The sequence below is a fragment of the Bufo bufo genome, chromosome 10 (genome assembly GCF_905171765.1).
Source record: "Bufo bufo chromosome 10, aBufBuf1.1, whole genome shotgun sequence".
In the NCBI taxonomy this organism is placed as follows: domain Eukaryota; kingdom Metazoa; phylum Chordata; class Amphibia; order Anura; family Bufonidae; genus Bufo; species Bufo bufo.
Window position 1 is genome coordinate 99,945,123 of NC_053398.1, and position 20,619 is coordinate 99,965,741.

The 20,619-nt window shown below is 44.5% G+C and overlaps 1 protein-coding gene across 1 annotated transcript in view; it reads left to right on the forward strand.

Annotated features, from left to right (window-relative positions):
* Window positions 1-20,619, forward strand: part of BCAR1 (BCAR1 scaffold protein, Cas family member) — a 138,104-nt gene that overhangs the window by 63,602 nt on the left and 53,883 nt on the right. Inside the window, exon 2 of the mRNA XM_040409274.1 lies at window positions 1,957-2,697. Within this exon, the coding sequence (XP_040265208.1) occupies window positions 1,957-2,697 (741 nt within the window). The remainder of the gene's footprint in view (window positions 1-1,956; window positions 2,698-20,619) is intronic.

Sequence of the window (20,619 nt, forward strand, 5' to 3'; positions counted from 1 at the left end):
AGTCTGGCTCAACTTTGGGTGCAATTTCAAGATACCTGAAGGTGCCTCGTTCATCTGTACAAACAATTATACACAAGTACAAAGAAGATGGGAATGTTCAGTCATCATACCACTCAGGAAGGAGACGGGTTCTGTGTCCCAGAGATGAACGTGCTTTGGTCCGACATGTGCATATCAACCCAAGAACAAAAGAAAGACCTTGTGAAAATGATGGCGGAAGCTGGTAAGATTGTGTCAATATCCACAGTGAAATGAGTACTGTATCAACATGGGCTGAAAGGCCACTCTGCCATGAAGAAGCCATTACTCCAAAAGAAACATAAAAAAGCCAGATTAATGTTTGAAATGCACACAGGAACAAAGAGCTACATTTTTGGAGACATGTCCTGTGGTCTGACAAAACTAAAATTGAACTTTTTGGCCATAATGACCATCGTTATGTTTGGAGGAAAAAGGGAGAAGCTTGGAAGCCTAAGAACACCATCCCAACTGTGAAACATGGGGGTGGCAGCATCATCTTGTGGGGTGGTTTTGCTGCAGGAGGGACTGGTGCACTTCACAAAATATATGGCATCATGAGGAAAGAAGATTATGTGAAAATACTGAAGCAACATCTCAAGACATCAGCCAGGAAGTCTGGAGGGAAATGGGTCTACCAAATGGACAATGACCCAAAGCATACTGCCAAACTGGTCACAAAGTGGCTTAAAAATAACAAAGTCAATGTTTTGGAGTGGCCGTCACAAAGCCCTGACCTCAATCCTATTGGAAATTTATGGGCAAAGCTGAAAAGGTAGGTGTGAGCAAGGCCACCAACAAACATGGCTCAGTTACACCAGTTTTGTCAGGAGGAATGGGCCCAAATTCCGACCAACTATTGTGAGAAGCTTGTGGAAGGATATCCAAAATGTTTGACCCAAGTCATACAGTTTAAGGGCAATGGTACCAAATATTAATGAAATGTATGTATTAATGAAATGTATGTAAACTTTCGAATTTGCAGAAAGTAATAAAAGTGCCTTAAAACATTCTCTCTCTCATTATTTTGGCATTTGTCAAATAATAATAATTATGGTAAGCCTAACTGGCCAAAAACTGGAAATGTTTATTCTGATCTCATGTCAGATATTGAGAAAAACATGCATATGTGTCTTTTTGTATAGTATATGTAAACTTCTAGTTTCAACTGTATATACTGTATTAGGGCTGTTGTGTGTTCTGTGTTGTGATTTTTTGGAGACTTTCGTTGCTTTGTATTTGTTCCCATGGGCGGATCATTGGAAGAACCACAACTGTTGGGTGGAATGTAGTGGTTTGTTAACTAGTGTCCCTTTTGGTTGGTGGGAATATTTCCCCTCTCCCTTCATGAACAGAGAGATTAGCACTAGTAGCTTTGAACTTGAGCACTCTGACCTCTCTGTCTCCGTTGCGAGATACTTCACATTCCTTGACTAGAGTCTGCTAAACTATTAATATTTCACAAAGTTACATTACTCCTCCGGGTTTCAGAGCCATTTTAATATTTGTTTTGCAGATACATTCATTTATGTGGGAAGGGAAGACTGCACACATTGCCTTCTACATAATTAAAATGCTTACCGGTATTTAACTCACTGCTGCTTACAACATTACATACAGATATGTTACAGTATATTAGGCATAAAGTGTATTTCTGTGTGTTTTCTCTATGTTGGGTTTTCTCTAATTCTAAAAATTAGAAGACTGCTTACAGTATGTACATAATATAATCATATAAACCAGTGTCTATACTGAAAGTTTTAGCTCTGGCACAATTACAACTCTCAGCCTGTGGTTCTCATTGCATGCTGTGAGTTATAGTTTTACCACAGCTGGATATTCAGAGGTTGAAGACCACTGGTATGAACCAATTTGGTCAATTAAGGAATTGTCCCAAAAACATTGTCATTAATGTTGTTGTATCTATGTGTTTTGCAGAATGTATTGGCCAAAGCTCTGTATGACAATGTTGCGGAGTCACCAGACGAGTTGTCCTTTAGGAAGGGGGATATCATGACGGTGCTAGAACGTAACACCCAAGGTCTAGAAGGCTGGTGGCTTTGTTCTCTGCATGGAAGACAAGGAATTGTCCCTGGAAACAGGCTGAAAATTTTGGTGGGAATGTATGACAAGAAACAAGGAAGTGACCAGAGCCAACAGAAACCTCAACCACAGGCCCAGCAGCAGCCACCTCAAACCCCTTTGCCTTATAACAATCAAAGTGTCTACAATGTTCTTTCCACAAATCAGTACACCCCAATGCACTCATCTTACCAGAGCCAGAGTGCAGATAGTGTTTACTTGGTTCCAGCCCCACCCAAAGGACAGCAAACACATTACCAGGCCCCTCAGGGGTCACAGCACCCTGGTCAAACAACTCCTTCTAAGCAGCCTACTTTGTATCCGAACCAGCTACCCCAACATCAGTTCACAAGTCAAGTTCAAGACATATATCAGGTTCCTCCATCCATGAATCCATCACAGGAGCTCTACCAGGTGCCAGTAGGATCCACCAGCCCACCTCAGTCTCAGGACATTTATCAAGTTCCACCTTCTGCAGGGACAGGACAAGATATTTACCAGGTGCCACCATCAATGGCCCCATCTCAAGAAATTTATCAAGTGCCACCATCCATGGATATGCGAGGAGGAGGAGAACTCAGAAAGCCTCCAGGAAAGGTACGGCGCAAATCATTCTCTATGAATTTTGTATTTTTTTTTCAAGCAGCTTTACTTAGATGAAGCATCTCTAATGCTTCAATTCTGAAGTTGTCCTTCCCATAATTTACCATGAAATTCATCGTCTGCTTTCTGTGTACCAATTCTAAAGCATATAAAAATATAGACAGTGGTTCTTCTGTGTATACCGCTCTGCCACAATGTCTCTAATGGGATCAGTTCTACACAGCACGACTGAATGATATCCATTAGCTATTGATCCATCAGGAATGAGCTTTGATAGAACCGCAGCCTGATAATCTCCTGCCTGAAGGGGATGAATGTATGTTTGTAAAAAAAAAAAAAATCAGCCACACCGAACCTAAAGCTATGCTAGTGCTTGGTCTTGTTAATTTGTACACAGTGACTGACAATTTTTCCATGCAATTTACTAATCAGACACTTAAAGGGGTTGTCTCACTTCAGCATTATCACTTCCTAATGTATTGTTATTATCCATATTGTCTCCTTTGCTGGCTGGATTAATTTTTCCATCACATTGTATACTGCTTATTTCCCTGCAATCCAGCAGTGGTAATCGTGCTTGCACACTATAGCATGCCGGTGTTCTGTGATATTTCCCATACCCATGAAATTTCCCTACCCTCGTCACTTCCTGTTGTGACGCGGCCGCACCTGACATGATGTTCCCAGCTTTGGAAGGAGGTGTGCCGCGCCGTGCAGGCACACAACAACGGAAATTTCACACCAGAGATGGGAAGAAGGGCCACCTAATGCACTGGCCGACACTGCGCATGCGCCGGCAGCCTCAGCAGTGGTTAGAGGGTATGGAAAAATTACAAGCCAGTGCGCAAGCGCGGCTAACTACTCCTGTCGGGATACACAGCGCGTGCGCACCAGCCGACAGAGAGATCTTTTATACCGAACATCCATCCGATAACCGCGCCTGCCCACTGTGGGGGTAGGGAGATCTGATAGCCTTTTGTTCTGTTAAATCTCCCTACTATTCACTGCGCACGCGCGGTGTCTGATCATCTGGAGCCAGCTGAGAGATAAGGCGCAAGCGCGTTAGGTGGCCCCTTCTCCCCAACTCTGGTGTGAAATTTCCCTACCCCGTCATTGTTTGCCTGCGCGGCTCTCGTAGCGCTCCAGCGGCTGGAGTGAACACAATATATCTACCTCCAGTAAATAAAGGAGAGAAACAGCATAAGAGGAGGTTGGAACCGTGACTGCCAGCCGGAGCGCACACACAGCCGAAGTCACTACAACATATTAACCCTCAACTTTCTGCTGGAAAGAAATATAGACAATAAATGGTGAAAGAGTGAAACAATTAACCAGCCAGTCTATCACTGAGAATTTTTAGAGTCTATAATGTCTAAATAGCTGTTTTAATAATAATAAATAAATAAAAGTGAAGTTTTATAAAAATATTACAGCACATAAAAAAGACGTATCCAGGTCACAAGGACCACGTATATCAGTTACCTGCGCGGCGCGGCACACCTCCTTCCAAAGCTGGGAACGCCATGTCCGGTGTGACCGCGTCACAACAGGAAGTGACGAGGGTAGAGAAATTTCACGGGTAGGGAAATATCACGGAACACCGGCCTCTTGTAAGTTGCTTGTACTAACTTTGTCTACATGATAAATGCCATTTGAAGTGACAACCCCTTTCAATCTGTTTTTGTACACGCCCAGTAGCTACCAACTTCTAAACTACTAGTATCCTTCAAAGAACATAAAGATGAATGCTGAAGATGTGTCTACCAGGCCTGTAACTTGTGTCTGGGGTAATAAATAGTGATAATCGAGCAGGCTCGGCCGAACACCTGTTCGGCTTGAGCATCTCGATGCTTGGCACTTGGCGGTACTCGGCTGAGTACCGCATATGCTCGAGCGCAATGCTCGAGTCTCCTCCACGCACGTTTCTTGGCTGCTATGCAGCCAATAAACGTGCAGGGAGATACTGGCAAGCACTGTGATACCGTAGCCATGTTGGCTACTGGCATTACAGTGATTGGCTTGCCAGAACGCGTCATCAGGTGCTATAAAGCACCCGATAACACGTGTTCGGCTCAGTTTTAGTCAAGGAGAGGTGAGCATAGGAAGGGAAAGACAGTGTAGGGAGTGTTATTGGAAGATTTTTATTACAAAAACTTTTCAGAGACCCAAAAGTCCTTTTAAGGACTATTGTGTGTGACAGCAGCAATATACACTCACCTAAATAATTATTAGGAACACCATACTAATACGGTGTTGTAACCCCTTTTGCCTTCAGAACTGCCTTAATTCTACGTGGCATTAATTCAACAAGGTGCTGATAGCATTCTTTAGAAATGTTGGCCCATATTGATAGGATAGCATCTTGCAGTTGATGGAGATTTGAGGGATGCACATCCAGGGCACGAAGCTCCCGTTCCACCACATCCCAAAGATGCTCTATTGGGTTGAGATCTGGTGACTGTGGTGGCCATTTTAGTACAGTGAACTCATTGTCATGTTCAAGAAACCAATTTGAAATGATTCGAGCTTTGTGACATGGTACATTATCCTGCTGGAAGTAGCCATCAGAGGATGGATACATGTTCTCATTCTGTTTACGCCAAATTCGGACTCTACCATTTGAATGTCTCAACAGAAATCGAGACTCATCAGACCAGGCAACATTTTTCCAGTCTTCAACAGTCCAATTTTGGTGAGCTCGTGCAAATTGTAGCCTCTTTTATCTATTTGTAGTGGAGATGAGTGGTACCCGGTGGGGTCTTCTGCTGTTGTAGCCCATCCGCCTCAAGGTTGTGCTTGTTGTGGCTTCACAAATGCTTTGCTGCATACCTCGGTTGTAACGAGTGGTTATTTCAGTCAACGTTGCTCTTCTATCAGCTTGAATCAGTCGGCCCATTCTCCTCTGACCTCTAGCATCCACAAGGCATTTTTGCCCACAGGACTGCCACATACTGGATGTTTTTCCCTTTTCACACCACTCTTTGTAAACCCTAGAAATGGTTTTGCTTGAAAATCCCAGTAACTGAGCAGATTGTGAAATACTCAGACCGGCCCGTCTGGCACCAACAACCATGCCACGCTCAAAATTGCTTAAATCACCTTTCTTTCCCATTCTGACATTCAGTTTGGAGTTCAGGAGATTGTCTTGACCAGGACCACACCCCTAAATGCATTGAAGCAACTGCCATGTGATTGGTTGACTAGATAATTGCATTAATGAGAAATAGAACAGGTGTTCCTAATAATTCTTTAGGTGAGTGTATGTTTTTAACGCATCCTGTGCTAAATAGCGTCTAATAGGCCGCTGTGGACAGTTAAATTATCCGCGCCACATCTCCTGTGTAAAGTGTGCGCATCCCTAAAATATCAGTGACATCCAGTGTACTTTTTCCGTAGACGGTGTCCGCTGCGGACAGTTAAATTATCTGTTCAACATCTCCTGTGTAAAGTGTGTGCATCCCAAAAATATCTGTGATATCCAGTGTACTTTTTCAATAGAAGGTGTCTGCTGCGGACAGTGACATTACCAGCGCCACATCTCCTGTGTAAACTGTGCGCCTAAAATTTTTATCTGTGACATACAGTGTACTTTTTCCGTAGACGCTGCGGACATTGACATTACCGGTGGTACCTTTCCTGTATAACGTTTCATCATCCTAAATACCTGTAACATTCCCTGTAATTTTTTATTAGCTGCTGATGACAGCATTGACATTATCTGCGGGATATCTCCTTTGTGACGTTTCCACATACCAAATACCTTTTAAAAAAAAATTGCGCATACACTTCCAAATCCTAGGCTACTGTACGTGTGACATACTTTCAAGCATATATCACAGTTAAAATAAAAAAGGCGAGCTGTAAGGGACGGGGAAGTGGCCGTGATGCTGATGGTGCATGCAGAGGCCGTGGCCCTGGGCTCGTTGAAACTGTGCCCGCTGCCAGAGCACAAAAAAACTGTCATCCACGATACCTAGCTTCATGTCCCAGTTTGCAGGGCGGCGCAGGACACCACTTCGAAGTCAGACCAGTGCGACCAGATGGTTGGTTGGATTGCAGCAGATAATGCTTCCAGTCAGTTAAGCACCACCCTGTCTTCCACCAAGTCCAGTCTTGATACTCCTTCCTCCCACCATAGAGAGTCTGGCCAAACAAGTGATCCCACACTCGGATATTCCGAGGACCTCTTTTCTTCGCCATTCCTTGATTTGGCCCTCTCGCCAAGCACGCTTGAAGAGGGACAGATCTTGTCCCCTGATTCCCAAACTCTTGAGCATCCACAGTCACAAGAAGATGACGGTGGGGAAAGGCAATTACTGTTTAATGAGGTGGATGATGATGAGACACAGTTGCCAATAACTCCACAATGGGTCCACAATCTGTGTCTGCGGCTCACACCACTGCCTCCTCTTCTCCGGTGTTTCGTGCCGGCCAATCCCCTGTCCAAGACGCAGGCCCAGATGCCTCCCGCACTGCACCTGGACCTTTGCAAGCACCATCAGCGACCACATCCACTTCCGTGTCCCAGCACAGCGTCCAAATGTCCTTACCCCAGGAGCTCCCGAGCACTATGGTGCTCGATCAACATTAGTAATAAAGCTTTTTCTTTTAGAGACAACCAAGTTGGCATGGGTAGTCTAATAGTCCAGGCAATGCTCCCTGAAGAAGAACTCCGAGAAGAAGAAACACTGGGGTCATTTATCAAACTGGTGTAAAGTAGAACTGGCTTAGTTGGCCATAGCAACCAATTACATTTCACCTCTCATTTTGCAAAGGAGCTCTGAAAAATAAAACATGGAATCTGATTGGTTGCTATGGGCAACTAAGCCAGTTCTATTTTACACCAGTTTTGATAAATGTATCCCACTGTCTCTGTTGTGCCACCTATTGACGGTGATGCCTTATAAGTCAGTGTCAGACCTTTTAACAGGCTTAGTACAATGATGAGTATAAGTCAAGCTAAAATCTGGTCTCTTTTTCTTACGGAGAAGATTCTGGTTTGGCTTACACTCAAGTCATGTTAAGAAGCCTGTAAACAGGTCAGACATGGACCTTTAGGCCAGCTACTCCCAATAGGGGGCACTAGAGATAATTTCCTTCTTCCGGTACAAGTACTTTGCGGACTTGTCATTCATATCACTGCCCCACTCTCTCATGAACATCAGCATTGCTGAGATGTTTCATTTGCTGTAGGCCTTAGGCTACATGCACATGAACGTATGTGTTTTGCGGTCGGCAAATTGCGGATCCGCAAAAAAAAAAAACAGATGACATCCGTATGCCATCCGTTTTTTTCCCCGCAGATCCATTGTAACAATGCCTAAAATGGACAAGAATAGGATATGTTAAAATTTTTTTGCGGGGCTACAGAACAGACATACTGATGCGGACAGCACACCGTGTGCTGTCCGCATTTTTTGTGGACCCCCTTGAAATGAATGGGTCCGCAACCTATGCGCAAAAAACACGGAAACAACCAACGTTCGTGTGCATGTAGCCTTATTCACAGTCAGTGTTCGGTCAGTGATGTCCATTAGTGATTATGAGCCACACAGAACAGGTGCAGCTCTTTCCCCTTATTCCTTATGTCTGTGGAGGCTCCACTCCTAGTTTTGGCTCACAATCACCGATGGAAATCACTGACCAAAACACTGACGTGTGAATAAAGCCTCATTCACACGTCCGTGTCTGTGCTCAAATCCATGAGCAGGTGGTCAGTGATGCATCCGTAAAGGATCCGTGTTTGGTCTGTGTGTCCGTTTTTTGCTATCCGTGTTGCATCCGTGTTTCACTGACACTGAACAGCTGAATTATTTTTTTTCAAGAATCTCTTCTTAATGATCCGTGAAACACGGATGCAACATGGTTGGCATCTGTAGTTTTCACGGACCCATAGACTATAATGGGCATGATGGATCCGTGAACATGGACAGAATAGAGCATGCATCCGTGCTAAAAACACTGACCCACGGACCGTGCTAAAACACTGATGTGTGAATACACACATTAAAATAAATAGGGACGTGTGCTGTCAGTGGAGAACATGTACAGCACACGTCCGTGAAACACTGATGTGTGAATGAGGCTCAAGGCCTTGTGGTTTTGTTTTTCCTATTGTGATTACTTCGCTTCCAGGTTTGTTTATCCTTTCGAAGCTCAATGCCAAAAACCTCCTCCAGGCAATTTTAATTTTTATCTTTGCATGTCCATGATAGTCCAGATAAATAAACATGGAGTCATTCAGACTGCAAAACCCTGTCTGCAGCCCAGTCTTAGAGGGGTTGTACAGGTTGACAAGAACCTGCCCTATGTAGGTTTTGATGGGATTACCTCTGGTGTGCTTGTTCCTGAGGGACTACACCAGGGGCGTTGCTAGGTTAAAACTTTCGGGGCCTGGTCCCCTGATGTTTTGTCCCAGGCCCCGAATGTCCTGTCTGCCTGTTAGATATAACTGTATTGCCGTCCTCAGGATGGCAATACAATTAAATCTAATGCCTTGCAAGAGCTGAAGGACCTGTGATGACATCACAGTCCATGTGATCAGTTCTAAATGCAGTAGCTGAAAAGGACCTGGGATGATGTCACCATCATGTGACCAGTACAGGAGAGGATGGCACAGCAATGAAGAGAAGTCCTGGGAAGAAGCTGTGGTGAGGTCTGCTACATGAGGAGAGGTAAGTGAAGGGAGAGGCAGAGCAATGCTGGTAGTTGTAGTTATTCAACTGGGACTGTATGTTAGGGCTGAAGTTATTTACGTGGGACGGGGGGGGGGGGAGTGATGGTATTTATATGGGACTGAATATTGAGGGGTGATGTTATTTACATGGGACTGTACGTTGAAGGTGGCTGGGGAGGGGGTGATGTTATTTACATGGGACTGTATTTTGGAATGGGCTGTAGATAGAGAGGGATGTTATTTACATTGGACTGTATATTGGAGGGGGCTGGAGAGATAGTGTATGGTGGAGGGGCTGAGGAGTTATAATTTCTGAGGACAGTAAACGGAGGAATATAACTACAGGGGGCACTGCAAGGGGCATTATAAATACTGGGGGCGCTTCAAGGCGAGCATTATAACAGTAGGGGGCAATATAAATAATGGGTGAACTGTGTGGGCATTATAACAGTAGGGGACTATATAAATACTGGGGCACTTCAGGGTGAGCAGTATAACAGTAGGGAGTATTATAAATACTGGGGGCACTGTGGGGACATTTTAAATCCAGGGGACATTAAGCGTTCCTATTACTACTGGGGGCTCTATAGGAGGGACTTATAGATCCACATCATTTCTATTGCGAGCATTATGGGGGCCTTATTACTACTGAGGGGTCTGTAGAGAGCTTTATTACCACTGGGATAACAATAGGGGTCTTATTTCTACTAGGGGCTCTGTAAGGACATTATTAATACTGGAGGGCTCTTCTACTAATGGAGGCACTCTTGGGGAGCACTATCACTGTTGGGGGCACTGTAGGGGCCAGTATTACTAATGAGGGTATTCTAGAAGGGAATTACCATTGGTGGGACTATGAGGAGTACTATTACTATGGGGGGGCACTCATTTATCTTCAGGATAGTATTTGGGGGTAGAGAAAAGTGAGGAAGCTAAGATGTCCGTGTTTCACACTCTGCAGATACGAGGTGCGGCTGGGAAAAGTTGTCCGGACCGAATGGAGAAGATGATGACAGAGAAGGTCTACATCAGAGGAGACGTCACCTGGGAGGCCCTGGATGTTAAAGGTATGAGCTGCTGTATAGCAAGTACAGTAAAATGTCTTCAGTGCTAGTGTTTGCAGGGGTAGGGGTTGGGGGGAGGGTGATTGATTGACTTCGAGAATTGGGCAATATTTATTGGGGCTTGGGCCGTTGATCTTTTGAGACCCTAGCAACGCCCCTGGACTACGCTCTTGAGCCAGAGGCCCTCCATCTGATAGTCATGTAAAGTTTGGCCACAGAGCAAAAATGTTCTATTGTTAGCTAAGATATAATAGAAATAATACTCTGTAACATGCAATGCCTTTATGAAGTACACGTGAATAAAACAGGAATTATATTAGAAGCTGACGAAGCACATAGCTGCATCCACACAATGCTTACCCATTGTGAAGCTCATTCCCACATCCCAAAAAATAAGCCCATCTTGAATGTATTTCCATAACTGAAACATTATGCACCCAATACACATTCTTATTTTATTCCAGAACGCTACATTTTCAGCATCCCGTAGAATGGAGTACATACAACACTGCACAAATTATTAAAATATATTCCAATATTTAAAAAGCAGAAAAAAATTAAAATGACGGTACCTTTCTGTTCCTGCAAATAGATCTGCCTTCATGGATTACGGCAGGAGCTGCTGTCATATGAGTGCTGCTCCACTGTAATTATCACGCCATAGCTGAAAACAGGAGCTGGCCTACAAACTGCTTTCTCCTGGGAACATGACCCCATGGCAAATGCGTTATTTAGCAGTATGAGGAATGACCATATGGCACTACCTAACAAGGCATTCTGTCATTCAAACGGGTTGTCAGATTTTTTTTAAGGCTACTTTAACACTAACGTTTTAGTTTTCCGGTATTGAGATCCGTCATAGGGGATCAATACCGGAAAAAAACGCTTCAGTTTTGTCCCCATTTATTGTAAATGGGGATAAAACTGAACTGAACAGAACGGAGTGCTCCAAAATGCATTCCGCTCCGTTCCCATACCGGAGAGCAAACCGCAGCATGTTGTAGTTTTCTTTCCATCCTGGAATGCAGAGCAAGACGGATCCGGCATGACCCCCAATGCAAGTCAATGGGGACGGATCTGTTTTCTCTGACACAGTCTGCCACGATAGAAAACTGGTCCATCCCCCGTTGACTTTCAATGGAGTTCATGACGGATCCGTCTTGGCAATGTTAAAGATAATACAACCGGATCCGTTCATTACAGATGCAGATGGTTCTATTATCAGTAACGGAAGCGTGTTTGATGAACCCTGCCAGATCCAGTAAAAACGCTAGTGTAAAAGTAGCCTTAGGCAGAGGCGCTGTTAAAATAATAAAAATAAGTTTTGCTCACTGTGTGAACCCCCTCCGTATCAGCAGTGCTGCTCCATCCTCCCTGCTGGGCTTTGTTTTGCTGACTGCTGCAGCCAATCACTGTCCTAAGTGGTCTTGTGTAAATAATGGTACTCTTGGTAAGCTATCTTGCTACAGTCTCTCTGGCTGGTAACTGTAATCTGGCAATTGTGGCTGTAGTGTCCACTGCAGAATCCAGGTCTTTGTGACACGTGTGGCCAGAAATTAAGTGTGATGGATGCCTTAACTGTAATCCCTCACAAGCAGTAAATTCTGTATAGCTGTAGTTGCAGGCTACTTTACTGACTCCTATGCTTGGCCATGCAGATTCTAAGTTCTTGTCTCCTTCTTCTATCTTTCTCTCTTTCTTGATGTAGCTGAAGCAGTAACTTTCACAGAGATCTGTTAGTCTCTGAATCCTGAAACCTAAGGAGAAGGTGCACATGAGTTTGCTTCCTCTCTCCTCACTCACTAGACTATAACTTTTCCTCTAGACAGGAATCAGGACCAGACCACTGATTCCAAGATACCATACCAGGTCATGCTGGTTGTACATTACATTAAATATATATAACATAACAAACCATTTGCAGATACCCCCTGTACTCAGGAACGGCATAAGCCACCAGATTTGTCTGGCAGCGGTTTTCTCCCTTCTGCCCATTAAATACACATAGACGCTTGGCCGCACTGAGCAGATATGTGTATGGGGAGTTGGGAGAGATAGCTGTCGACTAAATGATTATTCGGTCGATGTCCATTGAATGTGTATGGCCGGCTTAAGGCTAAGTTCACACGAACGTGTGTGATCTGTGGCCGTATTGCGGCCCGCAAATCGCGGGCCGCAATACACGGCCACAGTTCCGTGTGAATTCCGCATCACGGATGCGGACCCATTCACTTCAATGGGTCCGCTAATCCGGAATCGCGGAACGGCCGCACGGGACGGGACCCCTCGGAAGCACTACGGAGTGCCTCCGTGGGGTTACGTCCCGTACTTCCGTTTCGCTAAAAGATAGAACAAGTCCTATCTTTTAGCGGAACGGCCGGATCGCGGACCCATTAAAGTGAATGGGTCCGCGATCCGATGCGGCTGACCTACGGCCGGCGATCGAGCATTGCAGCTCGCTATTTGCGGGCCGCTTCACAGGCACGGGTCACACACGTTCGTGTGAACTCGGCTTAACTCTGTGGCCGATGAGAACCAGGCAGGGTTTTATATGTACAAGTGTCTTTTTGCTGTTTTTAGAGGACCCAGTCAGTGTTTGTTCTTTTAAGTATAATGTCCTTTGTGTCTTTCAATATTCCTTAAGTCAAAAACAAGAGGTAACTAAAAGCAGCTGGTCAGTTTAGAAGGTAATAATTTACTATATAATTACACAGGGGTGAGGGAGGGGCACATAGAAATTAGTTGTTTGGAAGAAGTGTTCATGGAAACGGGTTTTGGATGTGTTTTAGCCTTTGGTTTTCATGTTCCGTCCAGGATCTCTGCTTGTAATTACTGCAGTCTGCCAGGAAAGCACACAATGCTGGAGTCTGACGAGCTATAAATATGGCCTTATTTGTGTGTCTGTGCGTATGCATAGATGTGTCTTCATGATCGGAGCCGTTTAAACTGCTTTATTAGTATTTTATTACAGTCTAAGGGCCCATTCACACGACCGTATATTTGAGACAGCACCCGTTCCGCAATTTTGAGGAACGGATGCGGGCCCATTCATTTCAATGGGCCTGCAAAAGATGCGGACAGCACACATCCGTACTTCCATTCCACGGCCCCACAAAAAGGACAGAACATGTCCTATTCTTGACCTCAATTGCGGACAAGAATAGGCATTTCTATCATAGGGTTGGACGTTCCGTAAAATGAGGAATGCACGCGACCGGTATCCCTGTTTTGCGGATCCAGACGGCAAAAATGGGAAGGGCTAAGGGAAGGGCTCATGCATAAAGCAACAGTGACACATAAACTTCATAACGCTGCCATGTGCATGAGCCCTACACATAAGAGCAGACTATTTTATGTGCATGGTAGTATGTGTCCGGGGTAAGAGAAATTGGGCACGGGGAATTTCAAAATGCCCGATCTTTTGTTCTCACAAGAGATAAGCCACCGCCAGAGAACGGAAACTTTTCCCACCTTTACACATGCACATTTATCTTGTCCAAGTGTGCCTGTGCTCTCAACGAGGAGAAGTGAGTAAGGCCAATTTCACACGAGCGTGGCGGATTAGTTCCGGTTGCGTTCAGTGAAACTCGCACCATTTTGCAAGCAAGTTCAGTCAGTTTTGTCTGCAATTGAGTTCAGTTGTTCAGTTTTTTCCGCGCGGGTGCAATGCGTTTTGATGCGTTTTTCACGCGTGTGATAAAAAAACTGAAGGTTTACAAACAACATCTCCTAGCAACCATCAGTGAAAAACGCATCGCACCCGCACTTGCTTCCGCATGCAATGGGTTTTTCAAAACGCAGAAAATAGAACATAATGCGTGAAAAACAAAAGCGCTCATGTACACAGACACATTAAAATGAATGGGTCAGGATTCAGTGCGGGTGCTATGCGTTCATGTCACGCATTGCACCCGCGCGTAAAACTGGCTCGTGTGAAAGGGGCCTAAAGGCTGTACTACACCTGCCGATTTTTCGTTTTCGTTAGCGATCATCTGGCAGTGTGTCCCATGCATGAGCAAATGATCGTTCATCGGGCAATTGTGATTTTTAAGCACAATAAAAATCTTTTGCCGGCAGCAGATTGTGCTGTCTAATTAATTACGCTCTCTGACGTTGGCAAACCATTAGACAACATGGGGACAAGCAATGGCATAACGATCGCTACGGAGCGATGGCATAATGATCGCCCCTGCCCATCCTGCAGAGGAGATCCGCTCCTTGCCCCCCGGACAATCGCTTGCGCAATTGGCGTGTGTAATACAGACTTAAAGGGAACCTGTCACCTGGATTTTGTGAATAGAGCTGAGGATAAGCCCAGCACCGCCCTGGATCCTCCGAATCTCCTCCTTGCTCCCCGACGTCACAGAGCTAAAGCGCCGTAATCTCGCGATGCGCGAGCTATCGCATGCGCAGTGTCGGCATAGTGTTCCTTCCCTGTGCGGGCATCAGCCTCAGGGAACGAACTGCGCATGCACTAGCTCTGGCATCGCGAGATTACGGCTCTATAGCTCTGTGACGTCGGGGAGCAAGGAGGAGATTCGGAGGATGCGGGGCGGTGCTGGGCTCCTTCACGCTGGACTCATCTGCATATCTGTCAAATCTTTTTTTTTAGACAATAAAAGCACACAGAGCTATGGGGACTGGGTGCTAGCGGCCATCTAGCAACCCATGTCCTCAGCTCTATTCACAAAATCCAGCCTTTAAAGGCTATGTACACCTTTGGGGGCAATTTTTTATTTATTATTGCATTGTACTAATTTTGACCTAAAAGGGATCAGAAGAACGGAAAATAAACGGTGATGTGAGCTCGCCCTAATTGAATGGGTCAGTCTTCAGTCTTCTATTCTGAACTTGGCCAGCACCTGGATGGAGACGTCGTCCATGTGAAACTAGCCTTATCCCAGTAGAGCCCAGTGACTCCATCAAGGAAGCATGCCACAAGCAGGACTGGTGCAAGGATTTTTGCCACCCTAGGCAAAAGCTAATTTTGCTGCCCCCCTTGACTCCGCCTATTGACCACACCCTTTGACCCGCCCCTTTTTTGGTCACCCACCTATTTATACAGACTGTACCCTTCATTGTGGTAAGGCCACGTTTTCTCTCTCCAGCTACATACCATGTCATCCACAGATCCCCACAAGTGTCATCCACAGATCCCCACAAGTGTCACATCCACAGATCCCCACAAGTGTCACATCCACAGATCCCCACAAGTGTCACATCCACAGATCCCTACAAGTGTCACATCCACAGATCCCCACAAGTGTCATCCACAGATCCCTACAAGTGTCACATCCACAGATCCCCACAAGTGTCACATCCACAGATCCCCACAAGTGTCATCCACAGATCCCTACAAGTGTCACATCCACAGATCCCCAAAAGTGTCACATCCACAGATCCCCAAAAGTGTCACATCCACAGATCCCCAAAAGTGTCACATCCACAGATCCCCAAAAGTGTCACATCCACAGATCCCCACAAGTGTCACATCCACAGATCCCCACAAGTGTCACATCCACAGATCCCCACAAGTGTCATCCACAGATCCCCACAAGTGTCATCCACAGATCCCCTCCCCGCCCAGCGCCGCCTCCTAGCTAATTTATTTACTTCACTTGCCGCTGAGGTAAATGCAGAGAAGCGCCGTAATCTCGCACAGGCGCACTGGATACAGTAGTCTACGCCCGTGATGACTACTGGCAGAGACATCGTCGAGCGAGGTGTGCCGAAGATGGCGCATGCGCACTTTGCTCGACGATGCCTCTGCCAGTAGTCCGCACGGCCCGGGCGCAGGCTACTGTATCCAGTGCGCCTGTGCGAGATTACGGCGCTTCTCTGCATTTACCTCAGCGGCAAGTGAAGTGAATAAATTAGCTAGGAGGCGGCGCTGCGGGCCGGATAAAAAGGTCCTAATGCTAAGCCTGGCCAGAGCGGCGCCCCCAGCAGGAGTGCGCTCTACGCGGTGGCGTACTTTGCTTATGGGTGGCGCCGGCCCTGGCCACAAGCCAGAGCAGCCTGTGTCCGAAATCGCCATCTCACACTGGCTATTAGCAGTCAAATATACCCACAGAAGATATGTGTTTTCTCCACTTTTTGGAGAAAAAGCTGCAGCTGGCAGGCCACTAATTACAAATTAGCTCTAATTACAGCTCATTTAACATGCAACCCATACAGATGGGCTACAGGGGGACTGGCAAGAACCGAGCTTCAATTCAGTGGCTCGCTCAGTTCTCAGAAAAATAGTGTGCTTATCCTGCTGAACATTACAAACCTTTTCGAAGATGAGACTGTCCGTTATTATAATTATTATCATTACAATGTTATTAATATAAATAAGAATCATTATTAGTTTTTGGTTTTTAATTGTAGATGCATTTCCTGTTTTGTTTGGGTTACTATAAATATGTATGTTTTGTGCTTTGTAATGTTTTGAGCTCTGATATGTAATATTATACAGTACAGTGCTGAGTATAAGGCTGACCTCGCGCATCTGTATTCTGGAGTCCATCCAGGACCAACAGCAGGTTAAGGGTCCATTCACACATTCCTAGAATGGGTCCGCATCCGTTCCGCAAATTGCGGAACGGGTGCGGACCTATTCATTCTCTATGGGGCAGGAATGGATGCAGACAGCACACAGTGTCCGCGGCTTCAGAAAAAATAGAACATGTCCTATTCTTGTCCGCAATTGCGGACAAGTATAAGCAGTTCTATGGGGGGTGCCGGCCGGGTGAATGGACCCTTAAAATTTGCCGAACTCCCTATGATGCAGTGAGTTTGGGTCATTAAATGGGTTTTCTGAGATTTTTTTTTACTGATGACATCCTCTGTATAGGTAATGAGTAGAGATAAGCGAATCGACTTCGGATGTTTCATCTGATTCGCATAAAACTTAGTTCTAATACTGTACGGAGCTCCGTACAGTATTAGAATGTATTGGCTTTTCATTATAACTTTTCACTTTTCATTATAACTTTTCACTTTTTATTATAACTTCAGAAATTCATTTATACTGTAAAAAAAAAAATCTCGAACTCAGATGAAGGTACTAAAAGTAATAACACCATGTGCCCCACATTAATAATAAGTGACCACAGCATTATCAGCCTCTAATATCAGATTATACGGACCCCCAGCATTATCAGCCTCTAATATCAGATTATACGGACCCCCAGCACTATCAGCCTCTCATATCAGATTATACTGACCCCCAGCATTATCAGCCTCTAATATCAGATTATACGGACCCCCAGCACTATCAGCCTCTCGTGTCAGATTATACGGACCCCCAGCATTATCAGCCTCTCATATCAGATTATACTGACCCCCAGCACGATCAGCCTCTCGTGTCAGATTATCCGGACCCCCAGCACTATCGGCCTCTAATTTCAGATTATACGGACCTCCAGCACTATCAGCCTCTAATATCAGATTATACGGACCCCCAGCATGATCAGCCTTCCATATCAGATTATACTGACCCCCAGCATTATCAGCCCCTCATATCAGATTATACTGACCCCCAGCACGATCAGCCTCTCGTGTCAGATTATACGGACCCCCAGCATTATCAGCCTCTCATATCAGATTATACGGACCCCCAGCATTATCAGCCTCTTATATCAGATTATACGGACCCCCAGCCTTATCAGCCTCTCGTGTCAGATCATAATGACTCCTGCAAATATACTTCTAGATTATTACTGGAGTTAGAATTATATGTGAAGAAGAAAAGTTTGTCAGAGCGCTTCTTTAATATGCGGTTCTGTGTAAACAGCAGGGACTACAATGTAAAATACATAAAAGCCATTACTGTAAGGTTAAATATCATCCTTTTACAAAGATGGACTGACATTTCTAGCTGCATACACTCGCCTCTGTGATCTGTAAAATCTCATTTCACAGAAACAGAAATGTTGCATGGCTGAATACCTTCAGTGCTCATCTACCGTCCATTTTACATCGGACACAAGATTCATTCTGCTGCTAGATGGTAGAGAATAAATTGCGCGACGTGACCTCAGGTTAATTGATGTCCATAAAATCTATTTGGATCCTATTTTTCTGGTGTCCATCACGTTGAGCTTGCTCTTCTATCGATGAGTTGTCACATACTTCTACAACACTGGCCGTTACAAATTATACATGGGCTCCCCTGAAATTCTATATCCGCTCAGTGAAATACAAATGTGGCGCTATTCCCCTTCTTAAAATGGCCACGTAGATGTATTGTCACACAGTCATGTCATTTACTATTGAGACCTAGACTTCCTGGAAGTGTAGGGTCACACATACCAGCAGCCACGTGTGCCGAAACCCCAGTGGCTAATTGCCGCAATTGAGTAGGTGTACAACAGATTCAAGAAATGTTACTATTTCAAAAAGTCCCCAAAAATATTGCAATCTCACTTCATAGTTGTCAATTGTCCCAAATTTGGCGGAACTGTCCCTGATTTTCAGAGACAATCCCGGCAAATTTGTGATGTCCCGGGACGAAAAAAGTTTAGGGCTAACGCAAACCCTGCCCGTAGGTGGGTGTTCCCAGGTGGGTTTGGGGCATTTCTAGGGGTAGGACCTACATGCCCCAATTTTACCAACTGAAACATTGGTAAGTATAATAACAATGTGCAGTGAAGCTTGATAATTAGTGCAGATGCAAAATCTGTAAATACACATATTACACCAAATTCAAATAGCAGGGATAATAAGTACCAAATGATAACACAAGGAGAATGAAGTTTAACGAAAACAGAAGAGTCACAAAACAGATAATATAATAATTTCTCTGTAAAGGGATAAAACAAAAGAAAAAAAGGACCTCACAAAACAGAAACAACAAACAATGATGACACAGAACAGGGATAACAAATACGGAATCATATATAGGGAGAGAAAAAAACTGTGATGTCACAGAATCTAAATATGAAACACAGTGATGTCACAGTAGAGATAACAAGCACAGTGATGTCACAGTACAGAGATAATAAACACAGTGATGTCACAGTACAGAGATAATAAACACAGTGATGTCACAGTACAGAGATAATAAACACAGTGATGTCACAGTAGAGATAACAAGCACAGTGATGTCACAGTACAGAGATAATAAATACAGTGATGTCACAGTACAGGGATAATAAACACGGTGATGTCACAGTACAGAGATAATAAACACAGTGATGTCACAGTACAGAGATAATAAACACAGTGATGTCACAGTAGAGATAATAAACATGGTGATGTCACAGTACAGAGATAATAAACACAGTGATGTCACAGTAGAGATAATAAACACAGTGATGTCACAGTACAGAGATAATAAACACAGTGATGTCACAGTAGAGATAATAAACACAGTGATGTCACAGTACAGAGATAATAAACCCAGTGATGTCACAGTACAGAGATAATAAACACAGTGATGTCACAGTACAGAGATAATAAACACAGTGATGTCACAGTACAGAGATAATAAACACAGTGATGTCACAGTACAGAGATAATAAACACTGTGATGTCACAGTACAGAGATAATAAACACTGTGATGTCACAGTACAGAGATAATAAACACAGTGATGTCACAGTACAGAGATAATAAACACAGTGATGTCACAGTACAGAGATAATAAACACAGTGATGTCACAGTACAGAGATAATAAACACAGTGATGTCACAGTACAGAGATAATAAACACAGTGATGTCACAGTACAGTGATAATAAACAGTGTTGTCACAGTACAGGATAATAAACACAGTGATGTCACAGTACAGGATAATAAACACGGTGATGTCACATGACGCTGGTATGTACTATCGTGCTCCCTCACAAACCGACCCCCCACCCCCCATCATACCCCCAAATAACGACACATACACCAGGTTGGAATGAATTTGGCCACAGCAGCCGTTTATTAATACATAAATTAAAACTTTCCTTGAAAATATATAATAACCAACCTATATGTAACGGCATATGACAACATTCTCCCCCCAACATATGTATAACATATAAAACCTATTAATGACGAGGGAGGTCCTCGAAGCCCCAAAATGTTTAATATCCAAAACCTCAAACCGTGGGGTACTCCATCTTTTGCCCCAGCCGATGAGCGCCAGCTCGGAGGCACCACTGATGGTTCTAAAACCCCAGCCCCGCAAATACCAACCATAG